We start from the raw sequence: 26546 nt of genomic DNA, 5'->3' as shown, positions 1-26546 counted from the left end.
CTTATAAAAATACATTCATTGGCTTGTATCTATTCTGCAGACAAATGCAGTGTAATAAATACAGTCATTCAAAATATTCACCCGTAACTTCTATTTTGGCCTTTATTATTACGTGAGTGATATTGTTCCCACTGCCTTTCTTCCTGGCTCACAAATGTCCCTAGCAAAATATTTATTACAAAGTAATAAATGTAGTATAAGAAGACACTAAATGTAGTATAAGAAGAACTAGAAAAAAATGGGTAATTGTATCAAAAGAATCATTTCTGTATGCTAGGCACTGTGGTAGAAATTGTATATATTATTATCTCGTTTATATTAGGATAATAGAGTGAGCTGGTTACATTTCCCTTATTTGACAGATAAAGGCATAGAGAAGTTAAAAAAAACAACTCAAGAACATATATGCAGTAAATAGTGGAATCAGGATTATAGATCTGCTTCGTGCTGTGGTGCATATCTATTTACAGATAACCTACCAGAGACTTAACAAATCGTAAAGGTTTAGTGATAGGTCCTTCTCACTATGTACTATCTCTTAGTATAAAAGAGCTACCTGCCAGATAAAAAAGCCCTAAAGATAATTTCTGTGTTCTATACCTCCGATAGCTATCAGGTTCTGGCAAAAACAATTCCCTTTAGACATTTATATCAATTATACCATATTTTGGAGTTTATTTTTAAACTACAGATTTAAAAAAACTGATTTCTTTTTCATGTCTTCATTAAACATAGAATACCAGAATTTCAACTTAAGATCTTCAGTGTATCTTCTAATAAATGATAATGTAAGTCTGCCCTTAAAAGACTTAAAGAAAAAAACAAAGTCTCGTACTTTTTTCTCAGAATTGGAGTTTGGGAATGCAGTCAGAAGTCCTAAAGGAATAATGAATGTAAAGTGTATAGATTTTAAATCAGTTCCAGAGTGTTCACTGGGAGACAAAGTCAGGAATTACCATAAATTTCTTGAAAAATAGAATCTGTATTTACCCTCTTTATCTTTTTCAAATGTATCTATTTATCTAACATTACTTAAAGAAGAATTCGTTCATAGAAACATGAAAATACGGAGGTATTAATAGTTTTATGTTTCAACCAAAAATAATAATTTGCCATTCCGTGGTTATCATTTTCCCATCTTTAAAACTATAGAAATAAAATAAAGGATTTTTTTCCTTAAAGACTTTTGATTTTTTTTTTTTTTTCCCCTAGGCAAAGAACTTTATTAAATCTTGTTTCAAACTTTATTCCCAGGCTGCTTCAGCTTAATAAGCTGCAAAGAATGAATTGTGTATAAGCAAAAGCTCTTTTCAGAGCTACAGTGTCCAAGGGGCTTGGGCTTAAAAATATTAGAGATCTAGATTTTATCAGATCCATGAACAAAATTTTAAAAAGCAGTCATAATATAAAATAGCAGCTCCCAGTAACTTCTGTAAGTTTTACCTTCTTCAGAAGTTGACTCAATTCAGTTTGCTTCATTCTTGGAAGCTTCATCAAAATTCTCCACAAGATGTGGAACTTCATCATCATCATCCTCTCCGGTAGCAAGTGGTGCTTTTCCATCCACAGATTGTTTGGGCAGAGCTTCAGCCAGTCTTCTTAAACTAGTCAGACTGTCTGCACCACGTTGGTTTAAGATACTGGGTAGCATTTCTGTCAGCTGCTTTGTCTCAGCATAGCCTGTAATGGTGAAAGTGTTCGCTGCCAGCGATGCCTGAACTTTAGGGTTGTTAAAGTGGATCACTGTTCCTTGGTTTGTGAACATAGTCACTTCTTCAATACCAGAGATATTGTTTACCCCTAACTTCTTTAATGAGAACTGAAGTTATTTATCATCTGCTGTAGCTGTTCTATGAACCACCTTCTTCTTTCGGCGAGCAGTTCCTTTCCCACCAATGCGCACTTGTGCTTGCAGTTTGGCGAGTTTCTCCTGGTTCGTGATAGTTTCTTTCATCTTGTTGGAGCGGAAATGGGACCGCGCGGGGGACTAGGGTTGGCGCTCAGGGGGTCTCGGGCGGAGCAGCCGAGATAAGGTGCACACACACGGGGACACAAGATGGCAGCTAGAGGAAGGCCGGAAGTGATCAAAGACTTTTGATTTTTTTAATGGCATTCTGTTTTGATATATTTATATGTAGGGTACATAAAAGAACTTTACCATTAAAATATGAACTGACATTTAAAATAATGCCTCATCATACAATAATAACCTGTGGTAATTTCTGAGTCTTTTAACACTAAATGAAATAGTAGTCTTTAAAGTTATATATCTCATTAATTCAAAATATGGCTAAGTAAAGAAATAAATTTAAAGTTCTGATGATATTGGTTGATACAATAAATTGTCAAAAAGTAAGTTTATAAGACAGAGTAAGAAATTGCTTTTGTTACGAGAATGTAAATGACTTTATTTTATGGTTGTCAAGCAGATGCAGACTTTTTTATGCTTAACTGACAAAGCCACCCAGGGAGAACTTAAATGAGACTTGAAATATATCTACTAGTTATAACACATAGACTTTACTTAGATCTTGATTCAAACAAAAGCAAACAAAAACAAGCATTTATGAGACAATTGAAAATTTGAACACTGAATGGGTGTTTGATGTTTAGTGTTTTTTAAAACATGGTATTAGAATAGTTTAAAATGTCCTTAGCTTTCAGTGATACACAAGGAAATACTTACAGATGAATATTATGACTTCTAGGGTTTACTTCAAAATAATATGGGAGGTGGTGAGATAGTGGATGGAGGTATAGCGAAACAGAATTGATTCAGCAGGTCAAGCTGCGTGACAGTCGTATGCTGAAGTGGCACGGAGTTATGTCTTCTTCTGTATATGTTTGAAATTTTCCGTAATAGAATACATGTCCAGGGCACCTGGCTGGCTCAGTTGTTAAGCATCTGCCTTCAGCTCAGGTCATGATCCGAGCATCCTGGGATCAAACCCCGCATCAGGCTCCCTGCTTAGTGGGAAGCCTGCCTCTCCCTCTCCCACACCCCCTGCTTGTGTTCCCTCTCTTGCTGTCTCTTTCTCTGTCAAATAAATAAATAAAATCTTTTTAAAAATAAACAAAAATAAAAAACATGTCAAATGTTTGTAAATTTTTTTAGGCTGTGGTTTTTTTAAATAAATATAATTTATCTGCTTTTTTATTTGTCTTTTTTTTTAATTCTATTTTTGTCCTTCATGTCATTTAATTTAAAATGATGGTAATATTTCTTCATTATCATAAGGTATATACACACACATATTTTGAGATGTCTTTACAGTATCTATTCTGAGTCTTGTGACCAGTAACACCAGTTGAGCCATTTTTTTTGTAGCATATTTTTTAAGGATGAAATAAAATCTTTGGCTGTAATAGATTAAAGTTAGCTGATGTTTAGCTTAAAGTTCTGCCTGGCTTTTTTTTAACCCTGTACTCTAACCAGTTAACTGCTTTTAATAAATCGCTAATTGCTGTTTTCTATAACTCAACAGGAAATCTTTGTGCTCTCCTCAAAGAGCTGGCTGCTGACTTGACTGCCTCTGATATACAGGTGGCAGCATCTGCATTTTTACTTCCACCCCTCTGTCATCAGGATGATCTTGTGATATTAAGTCCTTTGCTACAAGAGACTGACCATAGATTTATTGAAGAGCAGGTATAGTCATTTTTCAATAAACTCTTGGGTTGACTCATTCTGTGAACAGTCATTTTAATACCTTTATATATTTGTTTTGTTTTGTTTTAGCTCCTGCTTGGTAATGGTATTGCTTGTGGCAGCTTGGAGTATGACCCCTATTCTATTTATGAGAAAGATGTAGAGGGAAATTCAGTGCCTAAGCCCTTACCTCCAGTACTGTCAGTTATTAGCTCTGCAGTCAAGCTCTTTGGAGTTGTATGTGCTCATGTGGGAGAATCTCAAAGGTAAATCATCTTTAGTAGTTCACATATTTTTAAATACAATATTTAATAATTGGTTATTGGTTCAGTAAATGCATAATAGAGAACTGATGCATAAGAAAAATGTCATAAGTTCTCATTAGTGTGGTGCCTGGGTGGGGCAGTCAGTTAAGCGTCCGACTCTTGGTTTCTCAGGTTGTGATCTCATGAGACTGGGCCCTGCACCAGGCTCTGGGCTCAGCACAGCATCTGCTTGAGAGTCTCTTCCTCTCCTTCCTTTCCCTACCCTGCACTGGTTCTGTTTTTCAGAAAGTTCTTTATAAAAGAGTTCTTACAGATGACAGGTGTAGGTATGATAAAGGCTCTTGTTTAATTATTCATCTGGCAAATATTTAATAAGTAATTAAGTCAGTGATTAAATTCAGTGATTAAATTAAACTGAAAACTGCTAGGCTTTGTTGGGGATGCTGCACTTTGCCCACAATTACCTTATCATCTAGCTGAAAATACAAATAGAAAAATGGAGTGGTGAAAAAAAAGAACAAAAACTCAGTGATATTAGAATTTTGATTTATGAGCTATTGTTACAAAGAAGAATGCTGCTTTTCTGCTTAGATTAGGTCTCTTAAGTTTTCTTACTTCAAGGCTTTGTGGACCCATTATAGGTTTTTAGTTTGGTGGATTTCAAAAATTAGATTAAATTCATTAGTCTTAAGTTTGATAGATTTCAGTCCACTCAAAGTAGACTTCAGTTTTAAAATATCAAAGGCTAGTAATGGTTTCTTACTGAAAATTAGTTTCATAATTGATAATTGAGGTAATACCTTTCTTGGAGATCAAAAAACTACTTATTGTTTTTACGTAAAACAATTGTTTTTATGTGAGATACTGAATGCAATGTGAATTTTTCCTATAGGCTCTGCTGTTTAACAATTTATAAATTAGTAACTATCCTCATTTATTCATATTCTCTCCTTCCCTTTCTCCTCTTTCTCTCTCTCTCTCATTCACTTCCTCTTTCTCTCTCCCTCCCTCCCTACTCCCTCTTACCCTTCCTTCCTTCTTTTTTTTTTTTTTAAGTTTTTTAAAAAATTTTAATTACAGTTAACATACAGTGTTATATTAGTTTCAGATATACAATATAGTGAAATCCCCAACACCTATTTCACCCATTTCCTTCCTTCCTTCTTATCTGCCTCTGGCGTGCTAAACCAAAAATAACATGTAACTAAATACATAGCTTTTATATCACTTTATCTAGTTATGTTTTCCAGAGAGTATCAATTAGGTAGGGAATTTACCTTGGTCTGTTTTGATGAAGACTTGCCAAAATATTTGAATCTTGTCAGCAACACATTTTGCGGGGGTGGGGGGTGGTTTATTTGCTTTCTTTTTTAAAGTAAGCTCTAGGCCCAACATAAACTCACAATCCCAAATCAGGAGTTATGTGTACTACACCAGCTACCAGTCAGGCACCCCAGGAACACATTTTTTAAACATGTCTTTGGATAGATTACTTTCATTGGATAGAAAAGTGAATAAAGCTTATGTTGTTTTTTTATGTTGATTTTTAATAGCCTCGTGTCATTTTATTTTAAACAATGATAATATTTGCTCAGTATTGCAAGATATACACACACACACGCACATTGAGATGTCTTTTCAGAACTTAAATTTTAAAAGATGATGTTTTTCCTAAATTTATTTATAACCCATAGTTCCCTGTGTGTACTGTAACTATAAAGTTGTGGTTATAATATATTTAAGACAATATATAACCAAATTATAAATGAATGCTGTAGCACTAAAAGATGAGAGGAAAATCATAGTAGTCTGGAATATTGAAAGAAGCATTGATAGAGGGATGACAAGACTGGGTGGCTCGGTTGGTTAAGTGTCTGCCTTCCACTCAGGTCATGATCCCAGGGTCCTGGAATCGAGTTCCGCATCAGGCTCCCTGCTCAGAGGGGAGCCTGCTTGTCCCTCTTCCTGCTGCTCCCCCTGCTTGTGCTCTCTCTTTGGTAAATAAAATAAGATAAGATATAAAATACAAAACTAATAAAACTGATAGACGGGCGCCTGGATGGCTGAGTTGGTTGAGTGTCCCAGTCTTTGGTTCCATCTGGGGATGTGATCTCATGGGTGGTGAGATCCAGCCTGAGCTCAGCTGGGAGTCTGTCTACTTCAGATTCTCTCTCTCCCCCTTTCTTAATCTCAAATAAATAAATCTTGGGGCACCTGGGTGGTTCAGTCAGTTAAGTGTCTGCTCTCAGCTCAGGTCATGATCCCAGGGTCCTGAGATCAAGCCCTGCCTTAGGCTCCCTGCTCAGTAGGGAGTCTGTGTCTCCCTCACCCTCTGCCTGCCGCTTCCCCTGCTTGTGTTCTCTCTCTGTCAAATAAATAAATAAAATCTTAAAAATAAATAAATACATATTTAAGGAAAAAAAGAATTGATATGGTGGGAGTGAATCAGTTTGTAACCATTTTATACAGCATACAGTTTAAAATAATTTGGATTAATATAGCAGTAACTACAGTGATGAAACAGGGATGGCCTTGTGAGGAAAAGATTTAAATTAAGCATATTCTTAAATGGTTCAACTAGCTCCTTTTGATAGGTCTAAGACAAAAAGTGAAAAAGAAAAGAATATACATCTTATAAGCTTTCCTTTTTAAAAATTGATTTTATTGCTCTTTTAGAGAAGTTTTTTTTTTCTTTAGGAAAATTATTTTTTATTCTGTCTAAAATTTAATTAGCTTTAAAGTATGCTAAGTTTTTTTTAACCTCACCTGGACTAAAATAGTATATAGAATGAATATATATTTCAGGGAGGAAAGGTTTTATTTATTTTAATAAAAATGTTGAGACCTGGAGTGCCTGGGTGGCTCAGTTGGTTAAGCAACTGCCGTCGGCTCAGGTCATGATCCTGGAGTCATGCGATCAAGTCCCACATCCGTCTCCCTGTTTGGCAGGGAGTCTGCCTCTGCCTCTGAACTCTCCCTGCTCATGCTCACACTCTCTCTCAAATAAATAAATAAAATATATTTTTTAGAAAGATGTTGAAACCTGGTAAAAGCAAAACATACTATGTTTAGATTTTAACTGAATAAAAATAGTAGTCGGTACTTTGGGGATTTTTAAAGGAAATGGTCTGGCAGAATCCCAGATACAGAAAGTGGGTCATAAGCAGCTATCAGTAGTCTCCATTGAGTGTCTTTAGAGGACCAGAGAAGAGCAACTATATAAATAGGAAATTTAAGTTTTTAATTCCTTGTTATCCCAAATATGATACTTGTTTAAGATGCCAAATGCTTTTTCTTTTGGGTCTTTACATTTTTAGAGGAAAGAAATGTTTTTAACCAAAGTCTCTATAATAGCAACTGAATATTTCAAAGCATTTTATCGTCATTGTGCTTAGCTTTGTGTTCAAACAGCTTAAAAGAAACTCTTATAACATGAGATTGCCCTAAGATTAGAAATGGGTTTTTCATATTTTATTTATACACTTAAAAATTAAATTATCGGGGGGCGCCTGGGTGGCTCAGTGGGTTAAAGCCTCTGCCTTCGGCTCAGGTCATGATCCCGGGGTCCTGGGATCGAGCCCCACATCAGGCTCTCTGCTCAGCGGGGAGGCCCCCGCCTCCTTGTGATCTCTGTCAAATAAATAAATAAATAAATAAATGAGATCTTTTTTAAAAAACTTAAATTATCTTTTAAAAAATTAAATTATCTTTTTTTTTAAGGTTTTATTTATTTGTTTGACAGAGATCACAAGTAGGCAGAGAGAGAGGAGGAGGAAGCAGGTTCCCTGCTCAGCAGAGAGCCCGATGCGATGTGGGGCTCGATCCCAGGACCATGGAATCATGACCTGAGCCAAAGGCAGAGACTTCACCCACTGAGCCACCCAGGTGTCCCAAAAATTAAATTATCTTTAAATCATTTGCTTTTCTCTGTTTTGACTATAGGTTTCTAAAAATAAGAAAGCTTTGCAGGGGTACCTGGGTGGCTCAGTGGATTAAAGCCCCTGCCTTCTCAGACCATGATCCCAGGGTTCTGGGATGGAGCCCCACATCGGGCTCTCTGCTCAGTGGGGAGCCTGCTTTCCCCTCTTTCTCTGCCTGCCTCTCTGCTTACTTGTGATCTCTGTCTGTCAAATAAATAAAAATCTTTAAAATAAAATAATAATAAATAAAAATAAAAATTGTATTGATAATTTTAAAGTACTAAAATGTTTAAGGTACTAGAATGTCGAGATAGTTTTATGCAGAAAAGAACTATGATTGATCTTGTGCATGTGTTGTTTGTGCTTACTTTGAAGCTTTTCATACATAAATGCAAAGAATGAATTACTTAATTTCACCTGAAGATTGTTCTACCCTTGACAATACATTGCAGACACTTTGACGACCTTTAAAATGTAGATTCTGATTTAATAGTATGGTATGCATATATGTTGGATATTGAAATTTTCAGAAACTCCTTAGGTAATTCTGATATGCAGCCAAAGTTGGGAACCACTGCTAAATGCTGTAAAATGGCTGATGGAGTGAGAGGAAAAGCATAGTGCTGAAAGGACATGTAAAACAATTCACAGAAGTGACATAAATAACTAGTGAACACATTCAATCCCAGACCAAAAATAATGTTTATATCCATCATAGTTAGAATTGTGAAAATTAGAAAATTGGTCTCCATCAGTAGAATGATTGAACAAATTGTAATTCATGTGCACAGTAAAATTTGGCCTCATGAAAGTTACCAAAGAATAAGAATGATTTGAAAGGTGCTTAGGAGGTAATGTTAAATGAGAAAAACAAGATTTAAAGTTGTGTTAATACATAGTGTGATCCTAAGTACATTTTAAAGTATAGCTGGGAGTTCAAAGAGCTGTGCTGATTCTCACTGACTATAGACAACATAAGTTGGCGCTACTTTTAAGATGAAGCAGTATATTTAAATCCAATTAAGTCCTCTTACTAAGAACAAAAAAGTTGATGCAAGTAACTTTTAAGATAACCTTTTTTTTTTTTAAGATTTTATTTATTTATTTGACAGAGATCACAAGTAGGCAGAGAGGCAGGCAGGGGTGGGGTGGAGGGGTGGAAAACAGGCTCCCCGCTGAGCAGAGAGCCTGACACCCCTTAGGATATCCTTTGATTAGAGGTACCTGGCTGGCTACATCAGTAGGATGTGTGACTCTTGATCTCAGGTGTGAGTTTGAACCTCACATTGGGCATAGAGTTTACTTAAGAAAGGAAAGCAAAGGGGCGCCTGGGTGGCTTGGTGGGTTAAGCCTCTGCCTTCTGCTCAGGTCATGGTCTCAGGGTCCTGGGATCCAGCCCTGCATTGGGCTCTCTGCTCAGCAGGGAGCCTGCTTCCCTTCCCCTCTCTCTCTGCCTGCTTCACCACCTACTTGTGATCTCTGTCTGTCAAATAAATAAATAAAATCTTTAAAAAAAAAAAAAAAGGAAAGAAAAAAATAAGATACCATTTGTTTAGAAAAGAGTTATTGAGATAGAATTTGTCCATGTAAATATTTATGAAGTTATACTTTTGGTATTTTTTTCCCCTGCTCTCAAAATGACACAAAATTAAAATATTTTTGCATTTTTTGTACTTTCTTTTCCTAAAATGTTAGAGTATATTCAGCAATAGTTTATTTCATTTTAGCAGTTACCAAAATAATGCAACAAAACAGATTAGTAGTATATACTCAGTAATGCCCTTTGGCTTACTTTATCTTTATTAACAAATTCAATGTTTTACTATTTGCTTTTAAATCTTGTTTCTGATTTTAGGCTTTTTATACTGGAACAGCTTTTGGACAGTATAAAGCACACAAAAGGAGCTCGTCAACAAATAGTTCAGTTACATGTTGTTTCTTCACTCTCTAGTTTCTTGAAGGTAATTGTTGTTTTTTAATTTGGGTGTTTGATTAACTTTTTTTTCTAATATATGGCCAGTCAAGTAGTTTGGAGGAAGGTCTGAATTGCTGCTTTTTTTCTTCCCTTTTTTTTAAAATATCCTAATGAAAATATTTTGGGATTTGCAATTCCCCTTTTACTTTTTCTCTATGTAAAACTTGTTAGTCAGAAATTAAACCTAAAATCTTGACTTAGGACCATGTTTTAACCTACTTAGCCTAATATCCTATACCAGAGATATGGCCTATGAGTCAAATCTGGCTTATTGTTGCATTTATGGCTTATTGTTTCTAACTAAAATATAATACACTTTATTGGTTATTTTATGGAAATTCCTATTAATGTTCTACTGAACACATATATACTCTAGTGACAATTAATTACCATACTATTTGCTTGGAGATTTAAACTTCTAAAGAACTTTCTGTGAAAAATCAAATTATTTTGGGGTGTTCAGTATTTGTGTGTGTGTTGAAGTAGTAATCCAAGTATTAGCACATTTGCTTAACCAGAATATTCATTCCAAACTGGATTAGAAAATTTACTACAGGAACAACTGGTTGGTTCAGTCTGTTAAGCATCTGAGTCTAGATTACAGCTCAGGTCATGATCTCAGGGTCATGACATTGAGCCCTGAGTCAGGCTCCACATTCATCAGGGAGCTTCCTTGAGGTTCTCTCTCCCTCTACCTTTGCTCCTCACCCCACTTGCATTCACTCTCATACTCTCTTTTTCTCTAAAATAAATACATTCTTTTTTAAAAGGAAATTAACTATAGTTGTAAGTTTGGATTATTCTTTACATGTTGCAGTATTTAGCTGGCTCCAAGGGACATTTGGGTCCAGAAGAAATGAGAAGACCTGTCCTAGCGTTGGTGATGGGAGCCCTAGAAAGTCCCAACCCCCTCTTGAGATGTGCAGCTGCAGAGGCATGGGCTAGATTAGCCCAAGTGGTTGATGATGGAGCTTTTACTGCTGCATTAGCTCAAGTTAGCTTTGACAAGTAAGTGAATTTCTTATTTAATACTCATAGACTGTGTGTCAAAACTGGGTATATGGCTTGTTGATTTTTTTGGAACTGGTGAAACTTCATTCTGGAGTTAACAAAAAAATTGATAAACACGTACTTTCAGATGAAGGGTCTCTCATCTTGGAACATAGGATATTACTACTTCGGCTTTAATTTTTATATAATAAGAGAAAGATTACTAACATATGAGTGATATATTGGCTATCAGTGGAATGGACTTGGAGTAAGACATTTATGGAGTTTTATTATGTAAAATATAGATAATAGGTAGTAATAACAATCTATCAGAAAGAGTAAAAGCTGTAGGCTATTAGGATCAGGAACCATAAACTATGTTTTCATTTTTGCCAACTCTGAGGTCATGAACAGAGAGTGAACCTCTCAGCTAGTTTTCCTGTGTCTTTTTTTTTTTAATTTTTAAAAAAATTTTAATTCAATTAATTAGCATATAACGTATTATTGGTTTCAGAGATACAGGTCTCTGTGGCTCATCTGTCTTATATAATAGCCAGTGCTCATTACATCACATGCCCTCCTTAATGGCCATCGCCCCGTTACCCCATCCCTCCACTTCCCTCTCCTCCAGCAACTCTGTGTTCCTATGATTAATGAGTCTTTTATGGTTGTCTCCCTCTCTAGTTTCGTCTTGTTTTATTTTTCCTCTCTTCCCCTATGATCCTCAGTTTTGTTTCTTAAATCCCACATATCAGTGAGATCATACGATAATTGTCTTTCCCTGATTGACTTAATTTCGCTTAGCATAGTACCCTCTAGTTCCATCCACATCAGTCTAATGGCAAGATTTCTGTATATATGTATACCACATCTTCTTTCTCTACTCACCTGTTGATCAACATCTGGGCTCTTTCCATAGTTTGACTATTGTGGCCATTGCTGCTATAAACATTGGGGTGCAGATGCCCCTTCAGATCACTACATTTGTATCTTTGGGGTAAATATCCTCTATTTCAAATAGGAGGTTGTTAATACTACCCTGCCTGCTGAACATTGTTAAGGTCAATGAGATAATAAATATGAAAGTAATATGAAAGAATAAAACAACCACAAATAAAAGTTCATGGTTATATTAATAGTATATGTATATCAAGTTGTATTTGTAGTAGTAGTAGTAATGCAAGTAGCACTTTGACCTTCCAGTTTACTGAATATGTGTGAGTGATTTGGTTAAGAACTTGAAGTCTGGGGGTGCCTGCCTGGCTCAGTTGGTAGAGCATGTGACTCTTGATCTCAGGGTTGTGAGTTCAAGCCCCACATGGGTGCAGAGATTATAAATAAACAAACTTTTAAAAAAGAGAGAGAGCTTGAAGTCTGGAGTCAGATTACAAAACTTGTTTCAAATCCCTTTCTTCCACTTAATAGTTGGTTACTTTGTAAGAGTTATTTTGGCTATCATTTTGTTCTCCTCATCTGTAAAAAGGAACCAATAATAGTAGGAATCTCAAGGTTGGGAATATTAAAGGACTAAATGTACAACACTTAAATTAACACAGAATGCATAAGAAAATGTCTGAAGTTCTTGAGTTGAAACTCTAGTTGTGTGGAATTAAAGTATCTCAGCATTGTGAATTTTTAAAATGTAATTTAATTATGCTCTTATCAAAATAGGTATGGAAGGAACATACCTCAGCATTAAAAAGACAATATATGACCAGCCTACAGCTATCACACTCAGTGGTAAAAAGCTAAAAGCTTTTCCTCTAAGATCAGGAACAAAAAAAAAGGATACCCACTCTCTCCACTTCTTTTCACCTTGGTTTTGGAAGTCTTAACCATGCAGTTAGACAAGAAAAAGAAATATAAGGCATCCAGATTAGAAAGTAAGAAACAAAACTGTAACTCTTTGTAGATGACATAAGACAAAATTAGAAAATCCTAAAGACTCCACCAAAAAACTATTAGAATTAAATGTATTCAGTAAAATCACACAAGATATAAAATTAACATACAGAAATCAGTTTCTGTACATTAATGATAAGCTGTCAGAAAGAGAAATTAAGGAAACAATCCCAAACACTATTGTCAATAAGAATAAAATACGTGGGTATGCTGATTTCAAACTATATTACAAAACGATAGTAATTAAAATAGTATATTACTGGCTTAAAAACAAGCACAGATCAGTGTGTTAAAGAACCCAGAAATAAATCCACATATATCTAGTCAGTTAATTTGACAAAGGAGTCAAGAATGTATAATGGGGGAAAAACAAGCTACTGCCTGGCTCAGTCAGTAAAGCATGCAACTCTTGATTTGGGGCCCATAAGGTCAAGCCCCACCTTGGTCATAGAGCTTACTTTAAAAACAAAACAATGGGGCGCCTGGGTGGCTCAGTGGGTTAAGCCGCTGCCTTCGGCTCAGGTCATGATCTCAGGGTCTTGGGATCGAGTCCCGCATCGGGCTCTCTGCTCAGCAGGGAGCCTGCTTCCTTCTCTCTCTCTCTCTGCCTGCCTCTCTACCTACTCGTGATCTCTGTCAAATAAATAAATAAAATCTTTAAAAAAAAAAAAAACAATGGGGGGCGGGGAACAGTCTGTTTAATAAATGGGGTTAGGAAAACAGGACAGTTCCATGCAAAAGATAAACTGGGCCACTCTCTTATATTGTATACAAAAATCAATTCAGAGTGGATGAAAAACTTGAAATAAGACCAGAAACCATAAAACTCCTAGAAGAAAACATATGCATAAGCTCATTGACATTAATGTTAGAAATATTTAGGGGGAAGGAGGTCTTGCTCCTCAGGCAGTGCAACAAAAGCTAAAACAAATGGAATTACATCAAACTAAAAAGCTTTTGTACAATGAAGGAACTATTAACAAAATAAAAAGGCAACCTATGAATGATGGAAGATATTTGCAAATCATATATTTGATAAGGGGTTAGTATCCAAAATACATAAAGAACTTATACAACTTAATGTCTGAAACCTGATTTTTTAAAAATGCGCAGAGGACCAAATAGACATTTTTCTAAAGAAGACTTACAGATGGCCAACAAGCATGTGAAGAGCTTCTCCCACCATTAATTGTCATGAAAATCCAAATCAAAACCATAATAAGACATCACTTCACACTTGTCTAATTGGCTAGTATCCAAAAGACAGTAATAGGTGTTGAGTAGAATGTGGAGAAAAGTGTACATACACTGTTGGGGAAATATAAATCACAGCTGCTATGAAAAATAGTATGGCGGTTCCTCAAAAAATGAAAAATACAATCCAGCAATTCCATTGCTGGATATTAATTCAAAGAAAGTGAAAACATTGATTAAAAGAGATATATGCACCCCTGTGTTCATTGCAGCATTATTTACAACACCCAAAATATGGAACCAACTGTATCTATTAATAAATGAATAGATAAAGAAGATGTGTGTAATATCGCTTAGCCATAAAAAGAAGGAAATCTTGCCATTTATGACAACATGGAGGGACCTGGAGGATATTATGCTCAGTGAAATAGGACAGAAAGACAAATAGCATATGATTTCACGTATCTGTGAAGAGAAATGAATGAACAAACTCAAAGATACAAGAAATAAACTGTTGGTTACCAGAGGGGAGAGGGTGCAAAACAGGTGAAGGGAATTAAGAGGTCCAGACTTCCAGTTATAAAATAAATGTCATAGGATACATATAGAATATAGTCAATAATATTGCAGAAAATTTGTATGGTAACAGATGGTAATAGACTTATTGTGGGGATCATTTCATAATGTATAAAAATATCAAATCACTGTGCTATATGCCTGAAACTAGTAGGATATTGTGTGTTGGTTATACTTCAACTTATAAAAAGTAACTTAAAAATAAAGTAATAGTGCTTGTCTTACAAATTTAGTGTATCTTTGAAAAACACTGAAATTATTCATACTTACTCATTAATAATGTGAAGACATTTTTATATAAATTGTTTTTCTTTTCAAGATACCTTTCAGATCATTTCAGATATTTTTTTATCACTTAACAGTAAATAATATTTTTTAATTTTGCAGCTATTCATACAAAATGTTTTGCCAGGTAACAGTGTACATGCATTAGTTTTGTTCAATGATTTTTATTTATTTCCATGATTATAGACTGAAATCGGCAAGGGATGTGGTTACCAGAACAGGATACTCATTGGCTTTGGGATCTCTACATAGATATTTAGGAGGAATAAGTTCTTCTCAACATTTGAATTCTTGTGTTGGAATCCTTTTTACTTTGTCTCAGGACAGTACTTCTCCTGATGTGCAGGTAAATACCCCATGTGATACCTTCTTGAAATTCATGATTTGTATATAATGCAGATTGTTTTTATAGACCTTTAGTTTGTAAATAATCTCCCCACCAATAAAGCCAAACCATTGTTAACCTTGACTCGTTTTTGAAATTCAAATCTTACTATCTTTACTTCACACTCAGTGTTTCTAAAACCAAATTCATTATCTTTTTCTGAAAATGGATCGTCCATCTTAATAATAACATTTACTCTTTTGGAGATCTTAATTGGTACTAAGGATTGTTTTATATATTCTTCTAAAACATTAACATATTTAAGCCTCACAGCAATCTAGAGTATATATTCCCCTTATACAAAAAAAAAGAAAACTGGAACTTACAAAAGCGAAGTATCTTACTCACAGCTGAAAGCCAATAAATCATGGAATCAGCTCAAGAACATAAGTCATGACCTCTAAAGCCATGTTCTTAACCAGTTTACCGTATTATTGTATACATCTTATCCATTCCAGTTAAAATCCTCATTCTCTTGATATCTTACTCAAATCCTGAATGACTATTTTTCTATCTGCTCTTTTTCTCCACTTATCTTATCTCTGCCTTCTTTGTATGTTCCTAATAGCTATGGTAGTATTTTTTGGTTCTTTACAAGTCCCCCGAGATGTGAAGACGTTTATTTTCCTGAAAGACTTTCATCTTGCCACTTCTCTACCAAAAATTTGGAGAAACTGCTTATTGCTTCCTAAATCACCTCATTCAAGTCCTATCAACTGACCCAGGAACCCTGTTATTACCTGAAAGTACTTGCTTTTCTTGTAGATGACCTGCCTATTTTCATCCAACACGTGCCTTTCTCATATCTGCATTTATATTTTTCCTGTTCTTTTCCCTTACTATTCCTGTCTGATAATCCAAATTTTCTAGTGTTCTGGGATCCAGTTTAACCACCTTCTCATCAGATTTCAACATCCCTAATCCACAGTTAGATCTCATTCTTTGAATTACCATATGACAAATCATCTCCTCCTCCTCATCGTCCAGTAGTTGACTGAGTTAACTTATAAGGTGTTCCATTTTTTTATCCTCACTTATTATAACACTTTTTATTTTATTTCCCTTTTTCCCCTTTGAGAAGTCTGTTGTGAATGCACATATTTTTATACCAAATACTTTTTTTGTTGATCAAATACTTTTAGTGACTTCCAGTATCATCAAATCTTACTCTTCTCAATTACTACGGTATCTTACTTAACAGTTAATGTTTGTAGCATTTAAAGTACTGTAAGCTTTCAAAAAAATAAAGTACTGTAAGCTTTCTTACACATTCATTGGTAAGAGGGATAAAATTTTCTCAGTTTCCGAAATGGAGACATTTTTATGTACTTAAAACATACATAGAAGTAGAATATACTATAAGGACCCTATTATACCCATAATCTGACTGCATTGGTTATTAGTATATGGCCATTCTTATTTCATTCACTCATTCATTTGTTCATTCATCCATTAATTCATCGGTGGCTTAAGTAACAGAAATTTTATTTTCTCATGGTTCTGGGGGCTTGAAGTCCAAAATCAAAGTGTCACTCTGTTTGGTTTCTTCTGAGCCCTCTTTGTTTGGCTTGCAGGTGGTCACCTCACTGTGTCTTCACTTGGCTTTTCACTGTGCTTGTGCATCTCTAGTGTCATTCTGTCCAGATTTTCTCTTCTTAGGACACCAGTCACATTGGGTTAGGGCCTACCCTAAAAGCCTCATTTTAACTCCTTTAAAGACCCTGTCTCCAAAGACAGCCCCATCCTAAGGTATTGGGAGAGGCTTGTTCATTTAAACCAGAGTTGACAGACGTATTTTATTAAGAGCCACATAGTAAATTGTGTACACCTTATACGTCATGCAGTCTCTGTTGGCTACACAATTCTGTCATTGTAGCAGTAAAGCAGCCATAAATATGTAAATAAATGAGCATGACTGTGTTTCAGTGAAGTTTTATTTATAAAAACATGACAGGTCAGATTTCACTCAAAGGCATTTCATTTGTTTAATAGAAATAAATATAGACTTATTTTATACATATACTTATTTTTATATGTTTATGAAAGTGCACTTAAGTGTGCAGCTCTGTGAATAAAGTATACAAACTAAATACACCATGTAACCAGCACCTAGATCAAGAAATAGAACATTATCAATACCCCAAACGCTCTCCTCATGTTCTCTTCTAGTTACTACCTGTCCCACCAAGGATAACCACTATCCTAATTTGCAACATCATATATTAGTTTTGCCTGCTTTTATACTTTATATCAATGGAATCATATGGTATGTACTCTTTTATGTCTGGCTTTCTTCCAACATTATGTTCAAGAGATTTGTCCATATTACTGCATGTATTTGTAGATTTTGTTGAATCTTTTATTTATTTTGAATCTTTTAAAAACTGGAATTTTTGTTCACATAGATTAAACAATAAACAATTTTCAAAAACTAGATTCACTTCAGGCTGTTAGCTAAAGAACCAAACATAGTCTTGGAATTTTTGGTGCTGAGATTTCAGTTTGCCATTCTAAATTAGATGATTGTCTTCCAATGTTTTTTACTGAATATTTGAAGAGAAATCTTTTCTTAAACTTCTTATGTTTCCCGTTTCTCTTTCCAGGCTAGTAATAGCACACAAATTACTTTGCTGTTACTTTATCACTTGCTTCAACAAAGACAGTTCATTGTGTTTTATGTTTCTTAATGCTGCTATAGCATTTTAAATTGTTTTTCTCTGTCTTCACAGACCTGGGCACTACACTCACTATCATTGATAATTGATTCTGCTGGCCCACTCTATAATATGCATGTGGAACCCACCCTTTCTCTTATTATAATGTTATTATTAAATGTGCCTCCTACTCATGCTGAAGTTCACCAAAGTCTTGGTCGCTGTTTGAATGCCCTTATTACTACATTGGGTCCGGAGTTACAGGGTATGCATAGCTCATTTTGTGATTTTTACATTAAGAATATACATAGAGGGGCACCTGGGTGGCTCAGTGGGTTAAGCCTCTGCCTTTGGCTCGGGTCATGGTCTCGGGTCCTGGGATTGAGCCCCGCATCGGGCTCTCTGCTCAGCGGGGAGCCTGCTTCTTCCTCTCTCTCTGCCTGCTTCTCTGCCTGCTTGTGATTTCTGTCTATCAAATAAATAAATAAAATCTTTAATAAAATGTACATAGAAAATGAATTCATTTCTTATTACTAACTCAGATACTTGTCAGTGAAGTGAAGTTTACTTTAGCACAATGTTCTATGCAAATCCATGGGCAGAATGTTGAGAGTCATCTTGGGAAGAAGACTTTGACTCCTGAATGTTGACATAATAGAATATAATGTAGAAACGAGAAAACTTAATGTAAGCTCCACCACTACTTAATTGGATGACCTTTGGAAAATCTTCGGTCTTTGTTTTCCTTCTCTATCAAATGAGGGAAAAATTGAAAAGCCTTTGTAATTAACACATAGTAGGTGATCATATATTTTGTGAAATGCCATTCAGTGTGATTTCTTTTATCTTGAAAAGACAAGGAGTACCATATTTAGAAAGATAGATTTTTTTAAAGCTTCCCTTTCAATGAAGGTGATAGACATCAAGTGGAATAGTTTAAACAACTTATCTCCTCTAAAAAGTAAGTGACCAAGTCCCAAAGCTCAGATAATCTGATCTGTTAAATATAAAGTCTGTGATTTTAATATTTGAAAGCAACTCAACTGATACAAGCAGAGCCATGTTCATTAGTCATTTCTAATTTTACATTTCAAATAATTTGATAAAACCTAGTCTTAGGTTTTTGTAATGATCTATGTTGACATAAATTTTTTCAAAATAAGAATAACGAACATAACCTTAAAATCTGTCACCTGGATTATCCCTGCTTTTTTAGAAGAAATTTACTTCACAGATCCTTAAGTTTAAAATTGGTATTAAAAAAAATTTAGGGGTGCCTGGGTGGCTCAGTGGGTTAAAGCCTCTGCCTTCAGCTCAGGTCATGATCCCAGAGTCCTGGGATTGAGCCCCGCATGGGGCTCTCTGCTCAGCAGGGAGCCTGCTTCCTCCTCTCTCTCTGCCTGCCTCTCTGCCTGCTTGTGATCTCTGTCTGTCAAATAAATAAATAAAATCTTAAAAAAAAAAATTTAAGCCTAGTAATATATGCTTAAAGAGGAATGATTTCATAGACCAACTATTCAAAGTTCTCTGCTTTCATTTTAGGTAATAGTACTTCCATTTCCACCTTAAGGACTTCCTGTCTTTTGGGTTGTGCAGTGATGCAAGATAACCCAGACTGCCTTGTTCAAGCTCAGGCCATTTCTTGCCTTCAGCAGCTTCATATGTTTGCTCCAAGACATGTCAACCTGTCTAGCTTGGTCAGCTGCCTCTGTGTGAGTATAACATTAATTAGTGAGTCTTAGTTTTTTTCCATCGGAAACTTAGGTTTATTTTAGTTATCTAGTCTGTGTACAATAGCTATTTTCTCTTAATACTTTCTCTTAATTCTAGTCTTTTTTAAGGGGTGGACCAACTTTTATATAATCACATTTTAAACCTCTCATATATTGATTCATTTTTCTTCTCTTAATGCTGAACTTAATATTTGGAATATTTATTCATTAGTCAACAAACATATATAGGGTGCTTAAATGTGTCAGGTACTGTATAAATGCCATAGGACATGGAAATATTTGTGATGTCTTTGTTTTTCCTTTTCTTTTTTCCACATAATTACATATAAAGTTCCCTCCACCCCAGATGGGCAAATAACATTTTCCCTTAATATTGAGTGGCATGATCATCAATATCTGGGTTTTAAGAATGTGTTTCATAAATATGACAAGATGAATGCTAAAAGTTCTGGTGAAATGGTTCATGATCGTCAATGGTTTTAAGATTTACCTTGTGTATCACCAGTATCTGTTTGGACTCGTCTTAAAAATTGAGTTACATTTGGAATTAAAAGAACACCATTGCCTTTAAACATTTTCTGCCCTGGCACAGCACACTCCCATTAGTAACGTGACCATTGAGAATCATTACTTTAGACAGCCCTTTCATTTACAAGCTTGAGGCAGGATGTGCAGCATTTCAGACTTTGAAAGAACCTCAAATGTCATTAAAACCAACCTTCCCAATAAAAAAGATAAATCAAGGACCAAAAAAGTCAAGTCATTTGCCCAAGGTAACATACCTAGTTATAGTGGTAGTTCTAAGTCAAGTCTAGAATCCACGTTTCTCAACTTATTTAGACCCCATTTCTTTTCTTTTAGTCCCATTTTCTTTCTCACTGACTTCATACTTATGGTTAGCTCTTAATCTCAGTTCTGCCACCTCCTAGTTTTGTCGCCTTTGGAAGTCCCACAACCTCTTCCAGCCTTAGCTACCTTGTTTGTAGAGCACAAGGATTACACAGGATGCCACCTGTAAAAGCACATGTCCCAGGCACTTAATAACCAACCACTCAGTGCATAGTAATTTTTATTTTCTTAACATATAACTTATATTAATCTTTGTAGTGACTTTCACAAAGTTATATAAGACTCTTATAAAGAGGATGCGACTGACTCTTCTGATAGAAACTTGGTTCCTGTCTGGGTTAAACATGTATTGGAGAAAATCGTGCTAACTGGATTTTACCTTTACCACTAAATGACTTTTCCCTAGGAATATTATTCTTTCTATTCCAAGAACCATTCCAAAACCAATTACTGAGAAATAGCCACTCCTTTGCAAGTTGTTCAAACTTTCACTTTTCTTGTACTACCTTTTTTTTCCCCCTTGAACTATAGTAGAAATTTTCCATTGGTAGCCTTTTGAAATTTGTTTAACTGATGTGTGAATTTATTTACTAAGTATATTGAGAAATAAAGAGCAAAACTTACTACTAATTCTTGATGAATTAGATCTGATCAAATTTGTTGCTTTTTTTTTTTCCCCAGACTGAGAAGGGTTACATATAAAAAAGAGTAGAGACCACTACCAGATTTTTGTTTCAGGAGCAGTCAGAGCAATTGAGAAAATCAAAATTAACAGTTGACTAATCTTACTTATGTGACTCTTATTTAAGCTATAAATTGACTTTTTTTATACAAAAATCATTTAAAAATTAGTCACTATAGTTAATTTTGTCTTAATTTTTTAGTAAGTTTTATTCTGAATTTATTAGATTGAGTTTATTATAGAGTATTTCCTATAGTAAGAAAATTGCTTTTGCTTTCCTATTTATCATCTTTATGATCAGATTTTCTTTTTTACAGAGAATTTAATTACTTAGCATGAGATGTTTTCATATTAATTGAAACTCCCTGAATATTCAGAATACATTTCATCATTAAGAAAGAATCTTACTGGAAAGAGTTTTCTTCTAACTGCATGCTGTTTAACTTCCATTCTGAACTTGGTCTTAGCTACACTAGCAGTTCTGAGTGCTCTCAGTTTTAAAAGTTGGCTTCCAAGAATAAAAAAATCTATAATTAACTTGTGATGAGGTAAACCATTAACTTTGTCCCTTGCTGGACACCTGCTCATGTGAATGCAATCCAGATCGCTCCTTTAACACTCATGTGTACTTGATCTGGCTTTATTATTGAGGCTTAATGAGAGATTCCAAAGGAAAACCTTATTACACAAGTGTACATAGTTTTTGTATATTTTATAGCTTTATATCTTGAGTTGAGTATTTCCAAGATCTTAGCTCAACTCATATTTTAAAGTTGGAAAATGAAGTATTATGGCATATTTTTAAGCTGAAGCTAAGCCAGTTTGAATGATAGCTCTATCAATATCTGTATTTTAATGCTTAGCTGACTGTTGTCAAAGTCATCCTACTATTTATCTTTTGGTTTTGTCATGACCGGTCTGTCATTTGTTTTTGTGCAGGAGATCTTGTTGGATAATTCTGTGTTGGTAGGTCCCTGGCCCTTAATTCCTAACTTTTTTTGAGGTTTGCAATGCTGTTTCTTTGTGTCGTTTTTTTGGTTGTAGATGTTCTTGTTTTCCCCTGCATCTCTTTGTTTAAGCTAACCATTAATGCCAAGTCCAGTATGTGTAGCATGTTACATGGTGTTTTTTTAATACCACTGTAAACGGATCTTCCCTAACCTTCTCCAGCTGGTGCAGTCACTCCTTGCACTTAGTTTTGCATCATTTTGATTTATGTATTCATTTCAGAAAGGAATTGTAATTATGGCTTGATTTAGTTTTTATACTTTTCCTGCTTGGTTTGTTTGCCTTGACTCATTCTATTCCTCTTCCCGATATAAATGCTGGAGAATGACATGGAGATATTAAGTGTTCCATTTTGCTTTGTGTGACTGACTGCCTTCAATCTTTTTTCTACCAAATAAGTAGAATACTTTTAAGCATGCTTTCTCTAAAAGAGTGTTTGACCAGCCTGAATAAATGCTGCACCTGCCTTGAATTATATGTTTATAAAACTCCAGTGAAAATAACTAGTAGATTCATTAACTTTTCTTTAAAATTGCTTCATAGAATGCTTTTGTCATTGTTGTGAAATGCAGCCATAATTTTGGGCATGAGTAAACTTAATCTTTTTACATTTTAACTCCTCTTTCCTATGTATTAGTTTCTAACGATGGTTCTTTAACATGACTTGAATGACATTAACTTCAGACTTTGTGAATGGCATTCCTTTTTCCACTTTTGAGCTCATGATATGACTTGAGTGTATAATAGAATATATTTATAAAGCAGTTCTCATTCCTATGTTTTACTGATGATACATTCACAAATCTTTTCTGTTTTTTGGCATCTGATAAAATTTAGGGTTCCACTCTCTTTGCATGTGTTTCTTACATATCAAAAAACGGCTGTCACCACCCACTCTTTTTCCCAGAATTTATCCTCTGCTCTTTTCAACAAACTCACCTACTTCAGTCCTGTTTTTCTCACATACACCAGATCTAGATAAAGGTCACAATAAGAATTACGTTGTTACTTCTCACATTTTGCTTGGAAAATCAGTAGCGTAACACACAATCTCATTGTCATAAACCACACTAAACTGGCCTTTACTTTCATAGTTAGAAAAAAAATAAATTTCAAAAACTCTATACTTTATCCTACTTATGAATCACTGAGTTGGAATTTGTATCCAGAACCTTTGACTTGTTTTAATTGTTCATTTAAGGTATATTACAATCATATCATTTACTTGAGTAGCTACAGCCTGCTGAGATTCACATTGTTCAAATACTTCTGAGTAAAAAGAATATGTATTCAGTTTGTCATTATGAGCAAAAATATTCTGCAATGTATACGTCTTTGTACATATATGCATATCCATATGTAAGTTGATATACATATATGTAAAACTTGTCTGTAATGTGTCTCTAGAGAGTGTTTTTGGTGAATATGTTTTCAGTAAAACTCATTTCTGCCTTTATTTGAAAATGCATTTACTTACTCTGTATGACATCTGAATAAAATACTACTGATAGAGACTGTTAATAATAATTAATAATAACCAACATTCATTGAGTACTTACTATTTGCCAGGTACTGTACTCAGCCCTTTTGCATGTGTCTTTGTGTTAATTTTGCAACAGCCCTGTGACATGGGATAGTGTTATTTCCATTTTACAAATAAGGAAACTAAGGCATGGAGAGGTTAAATAATTTGCCCAAGGTCACACGTCTAATAAGTGAGGCAGTTTGACTCCAGAGCTTCCCTTTTAACCAGTATGCTATACTGCTTATATGGATTTATATAAATTTCTACTTAGAGAATCATAAAACATTATAATGTTGCATGAGCGCAAACGTCTGAGCTATAAATAAATTCTCAATTGTATTTCTTTTATCTCAAAACTATTTTACTCATATAAATTTTTATTTTCTAACACTCAAGACGCTACTGCTTGGATTTGTGTATGAATATTTGTGTAATCAAGTACATGTGCTACTCCTTTGTGTCTAAGTTAGAGTAAAAGATATGTACTAGAATAGTTTGAAGAAGTTGCTGTCTATTTAATAAACTGCATCTAGTACAGTAATGGGCTGGACAGAATCAGGAAGGATCCAGTGAATGTCTATTAGACTTAGTGTGAATGCCTCCAAGAATTTCAGCTCTTTCATTTTCCAAATGCTATTTTTCAGGTGAATCTTTGTAGTCCCTATTTGTTATTGAGAAGAGCTGTACTGGCTTGTTTACGTCAGCTTGTACAGAGAGAAGCAGCTGAAGTTTCAGAACATGCTGTTATGCTTGCTAAGGATAGCAGAGAAGAGTTGACTTCAGGTAATTCTTTTTTATCAGCATTATTTCCAGCTCAGATGATTTAAGTTTTAATCTTAAATCTTTCATACAAACATGAGTTTTTAAAATGAAATATAAAAGTTAATATGTAATGCTTTAAACCTGCCACAAGAGACAGTCACTAACAGTTACTGTCATTCCAGCTGGTGATGTTACTGGTTTAGAGCAACGGTTTTCAAACTTAGACCCCCAAACTAGCAATATCCACCTCACTGAGAACTTGTTAAAAATGCAAATGATTGGGCCCCATCACAAATCTGCTTAATCAGAAATCTGGGAGTGGAGTCCAGCAATCTTTTACCTATGTTTTATAAACCCTGTTAATGAATTTGAGAGCCTCTCAAATTTTAGAGCAAATTTTTTCACAACAAACAGTTGAAGTAGGATTTAGCCTTTAAGTAATTTACCATTTATGCCTGTAATCTCATTTAATAAAACTTACCATAGAAGAGTCTTCTTCTCATTTAATAATATCTCATTTAATAAAACTTACCATAGCAGAGTCTTCAGGTTAGAGGGTTTTTATGCCTCGTCTTTATTTTAGAGCTGAATTAAAGGATTTCTTAGCTGGTAAGACTAAGTATATACTTCTTTATTTTAAAATTATGTGGTAATGCAAATAAGCATACAAATTCAAACAACCTACAAAAACAGCAATGGTAATATCTTACTCTTTTATGTATATAGTTTCTAAAGTGGTGTCACACTTTTAGAAGGTCTCAGGCTTCTTTTAGAAGGTCTCAAAGCTTTCCAGTATCTAAAGCTCTCAGAACAGTGTGTTTTACGGTCGTGCTGTGCTCCTTAAATTAGTTTGTTGTTACATTAAAACTTTAAATCTGACTTGAGTTAATCGGCATTGCTGAACTGGTATAGTTGTCATCAGACAGGTTGTAGAACTCATTTGAAAACTGTTGATGACTTACCTTAACCAGAGAAATTTTAATCTTATAATTGTATGAGATATTCTGCCCAAGTGATCTTCAGTTTTATATTCACCACTGAAATTATCTGCATCTTTTGCTTTGACTTTGATTGTGTAAACATAGTGTATATTCCTAGAATTCTTGAATTAGCTATGTGAGTAAAATATACTAAAGAACTTGTTACATAATTCCCTTTTTAAAATTTTATAATTTTTCATACTAATGGATAAGTTTAAAGTAATGTGTAGTGAAAACATATATTCACCTACTTATTATCTTTATGGCGCTCATTTTATTTTATTTTATTTTTTTTTAAAGATTTTATTTATTTATTTGACAGAGAGAGATCACAAGTAGGCAGAGAGGCAGGCAGAGAGAGAGAGAAAGAGAGGAGGAAGCAGGCTCCCTGCTGAGCAGAGAGCCCGATGTGGGACTCGATCCCAGGATCCTGAGATCATGACCTGAGCCGAAGGCAGCGGCTTAACCCACTGAGCCACCCAGGCGCCCCAGGCGCTCATTTTATATATCTTACTCTCTTTCTGTATATACACAGATGCAAACCTTTTGCCAAACCATTTGAAAGCAAGCTGCAGACATCATGACAACTTACTTCTAATACATAATATTCTCCTGCATGACCACACATCATTTCCACACTTAATAAAATCAACATGATTTAGTAGTGATCATAAAATGTGCAGTTCTCACACAGGTTTCCCTAGTTATCCAAAAAATATCCCTTATAACTCCTTCCTACCCTCCCTTACCACCATCCAAATTTAGGTTCCAGCCATGATTCACACATTAGTTGTTCTGTCTCTTTAGACCCCTAATCACTGCCCCCTTCTGATCTTTTTTTTTTATTGAATTATAGTTGACACACAGTGTTAATTTGTTTCAGGTGTACAGCATCATGATTCAACAAGTTTATATATTATGCTTTGCTCACCACAAGTGTAGTTCTCATCTGTCACCATACCATGCCATTAGAATACCACTGACATAGTCCCTATGCTGTACCTTTTATCCCAGTAATGCCTCTTTATGGTCTTTTTTTTTTTTTTTTAAAGATTTTATTTATTTGCCAGAGATAGAGAGAGAGAGTACACACAGCAGGCAGAGAGGCAGGCAGAGGCAGCGAGAGAAGCAGGCTCCCCGCCGAGCAAGGAGCCCGATGTGGGACTCGATCCCAGGACCTTGGAATCATGACCCGAGCCGAAGGCAGCAGC

General features: G+C 35.0%; 1 protein-coding gene and 1 pseudogene across 7 annotated transcripts in view; one reads left to right on the top strand and one right to left on the bottom strand.

The window, feature by feature from the left end:
- Window positions 1-26546, top strand: part of HEATR5A (HEAT repeat containing 5A) — a 112210-nt gene that overhangs the window by 49006 nt on the left and 36658 nt on the right. For 5 of the 7 annotated variants that reach the window (XM_032341473.1, XM_032341477.1, XM_032341478.1 and 2 more), the window contains exons 16-24: window positions 3486-3649; window positions 3740-3915; window positions 9691-9796; window positions 10628-10818; window positions 14944-15103; window positions 17872-18061; window positions 19339-19508; window positions 22000-22026; window positions 24238-24376. In XM_032341473.1, coding sequence (XP_032197364.1) covers window positions 3486-3649; window positions 3740-3915; window positions 9691-9796; window positions 10628-10818; window positions 14944-15103; window positions 17872-18061; window positions 19339-19508; window positions 22000-22026; window positions 24238-24376 — 1323 coding nt within the window. The remainder of the gene's footprint in view (window positions 1-3485; window positions 3650-3739; window positions 3916-9690; window positions 9797-10627; window positions 10819-14943; window positions 15104-17871; window positions 18062-19338; window positions 19509-21999; window positions 22027-24237; window positions 24377-26546) is intronic. The other 2 variants (XM_032341475.1, XM_032341474.1) reach the window with 1 other exon arrangement.
- Window positions 1318-2068, bottom strand: LOC116589829 (annotated as a pseudogene).

Source organism: Mustela erminea, chromosome 5 (genome assembly GCF_009829155.1).
Source record: "Mustela erminea isolate mMusErm1 chromosome 5, mMusErm1.Pri, whole genome shotgun sequence".
NCBI classification, from domain to species: domain Eukaryota; kingdom Metazoa; phylum Chordata; class Mammalia; order Carnivora; family Mustelidae; genus Mustela; species Mustela erminea.
This window is presented reverse-complemented; position numbering and strand designations above follow the sequence as displayed.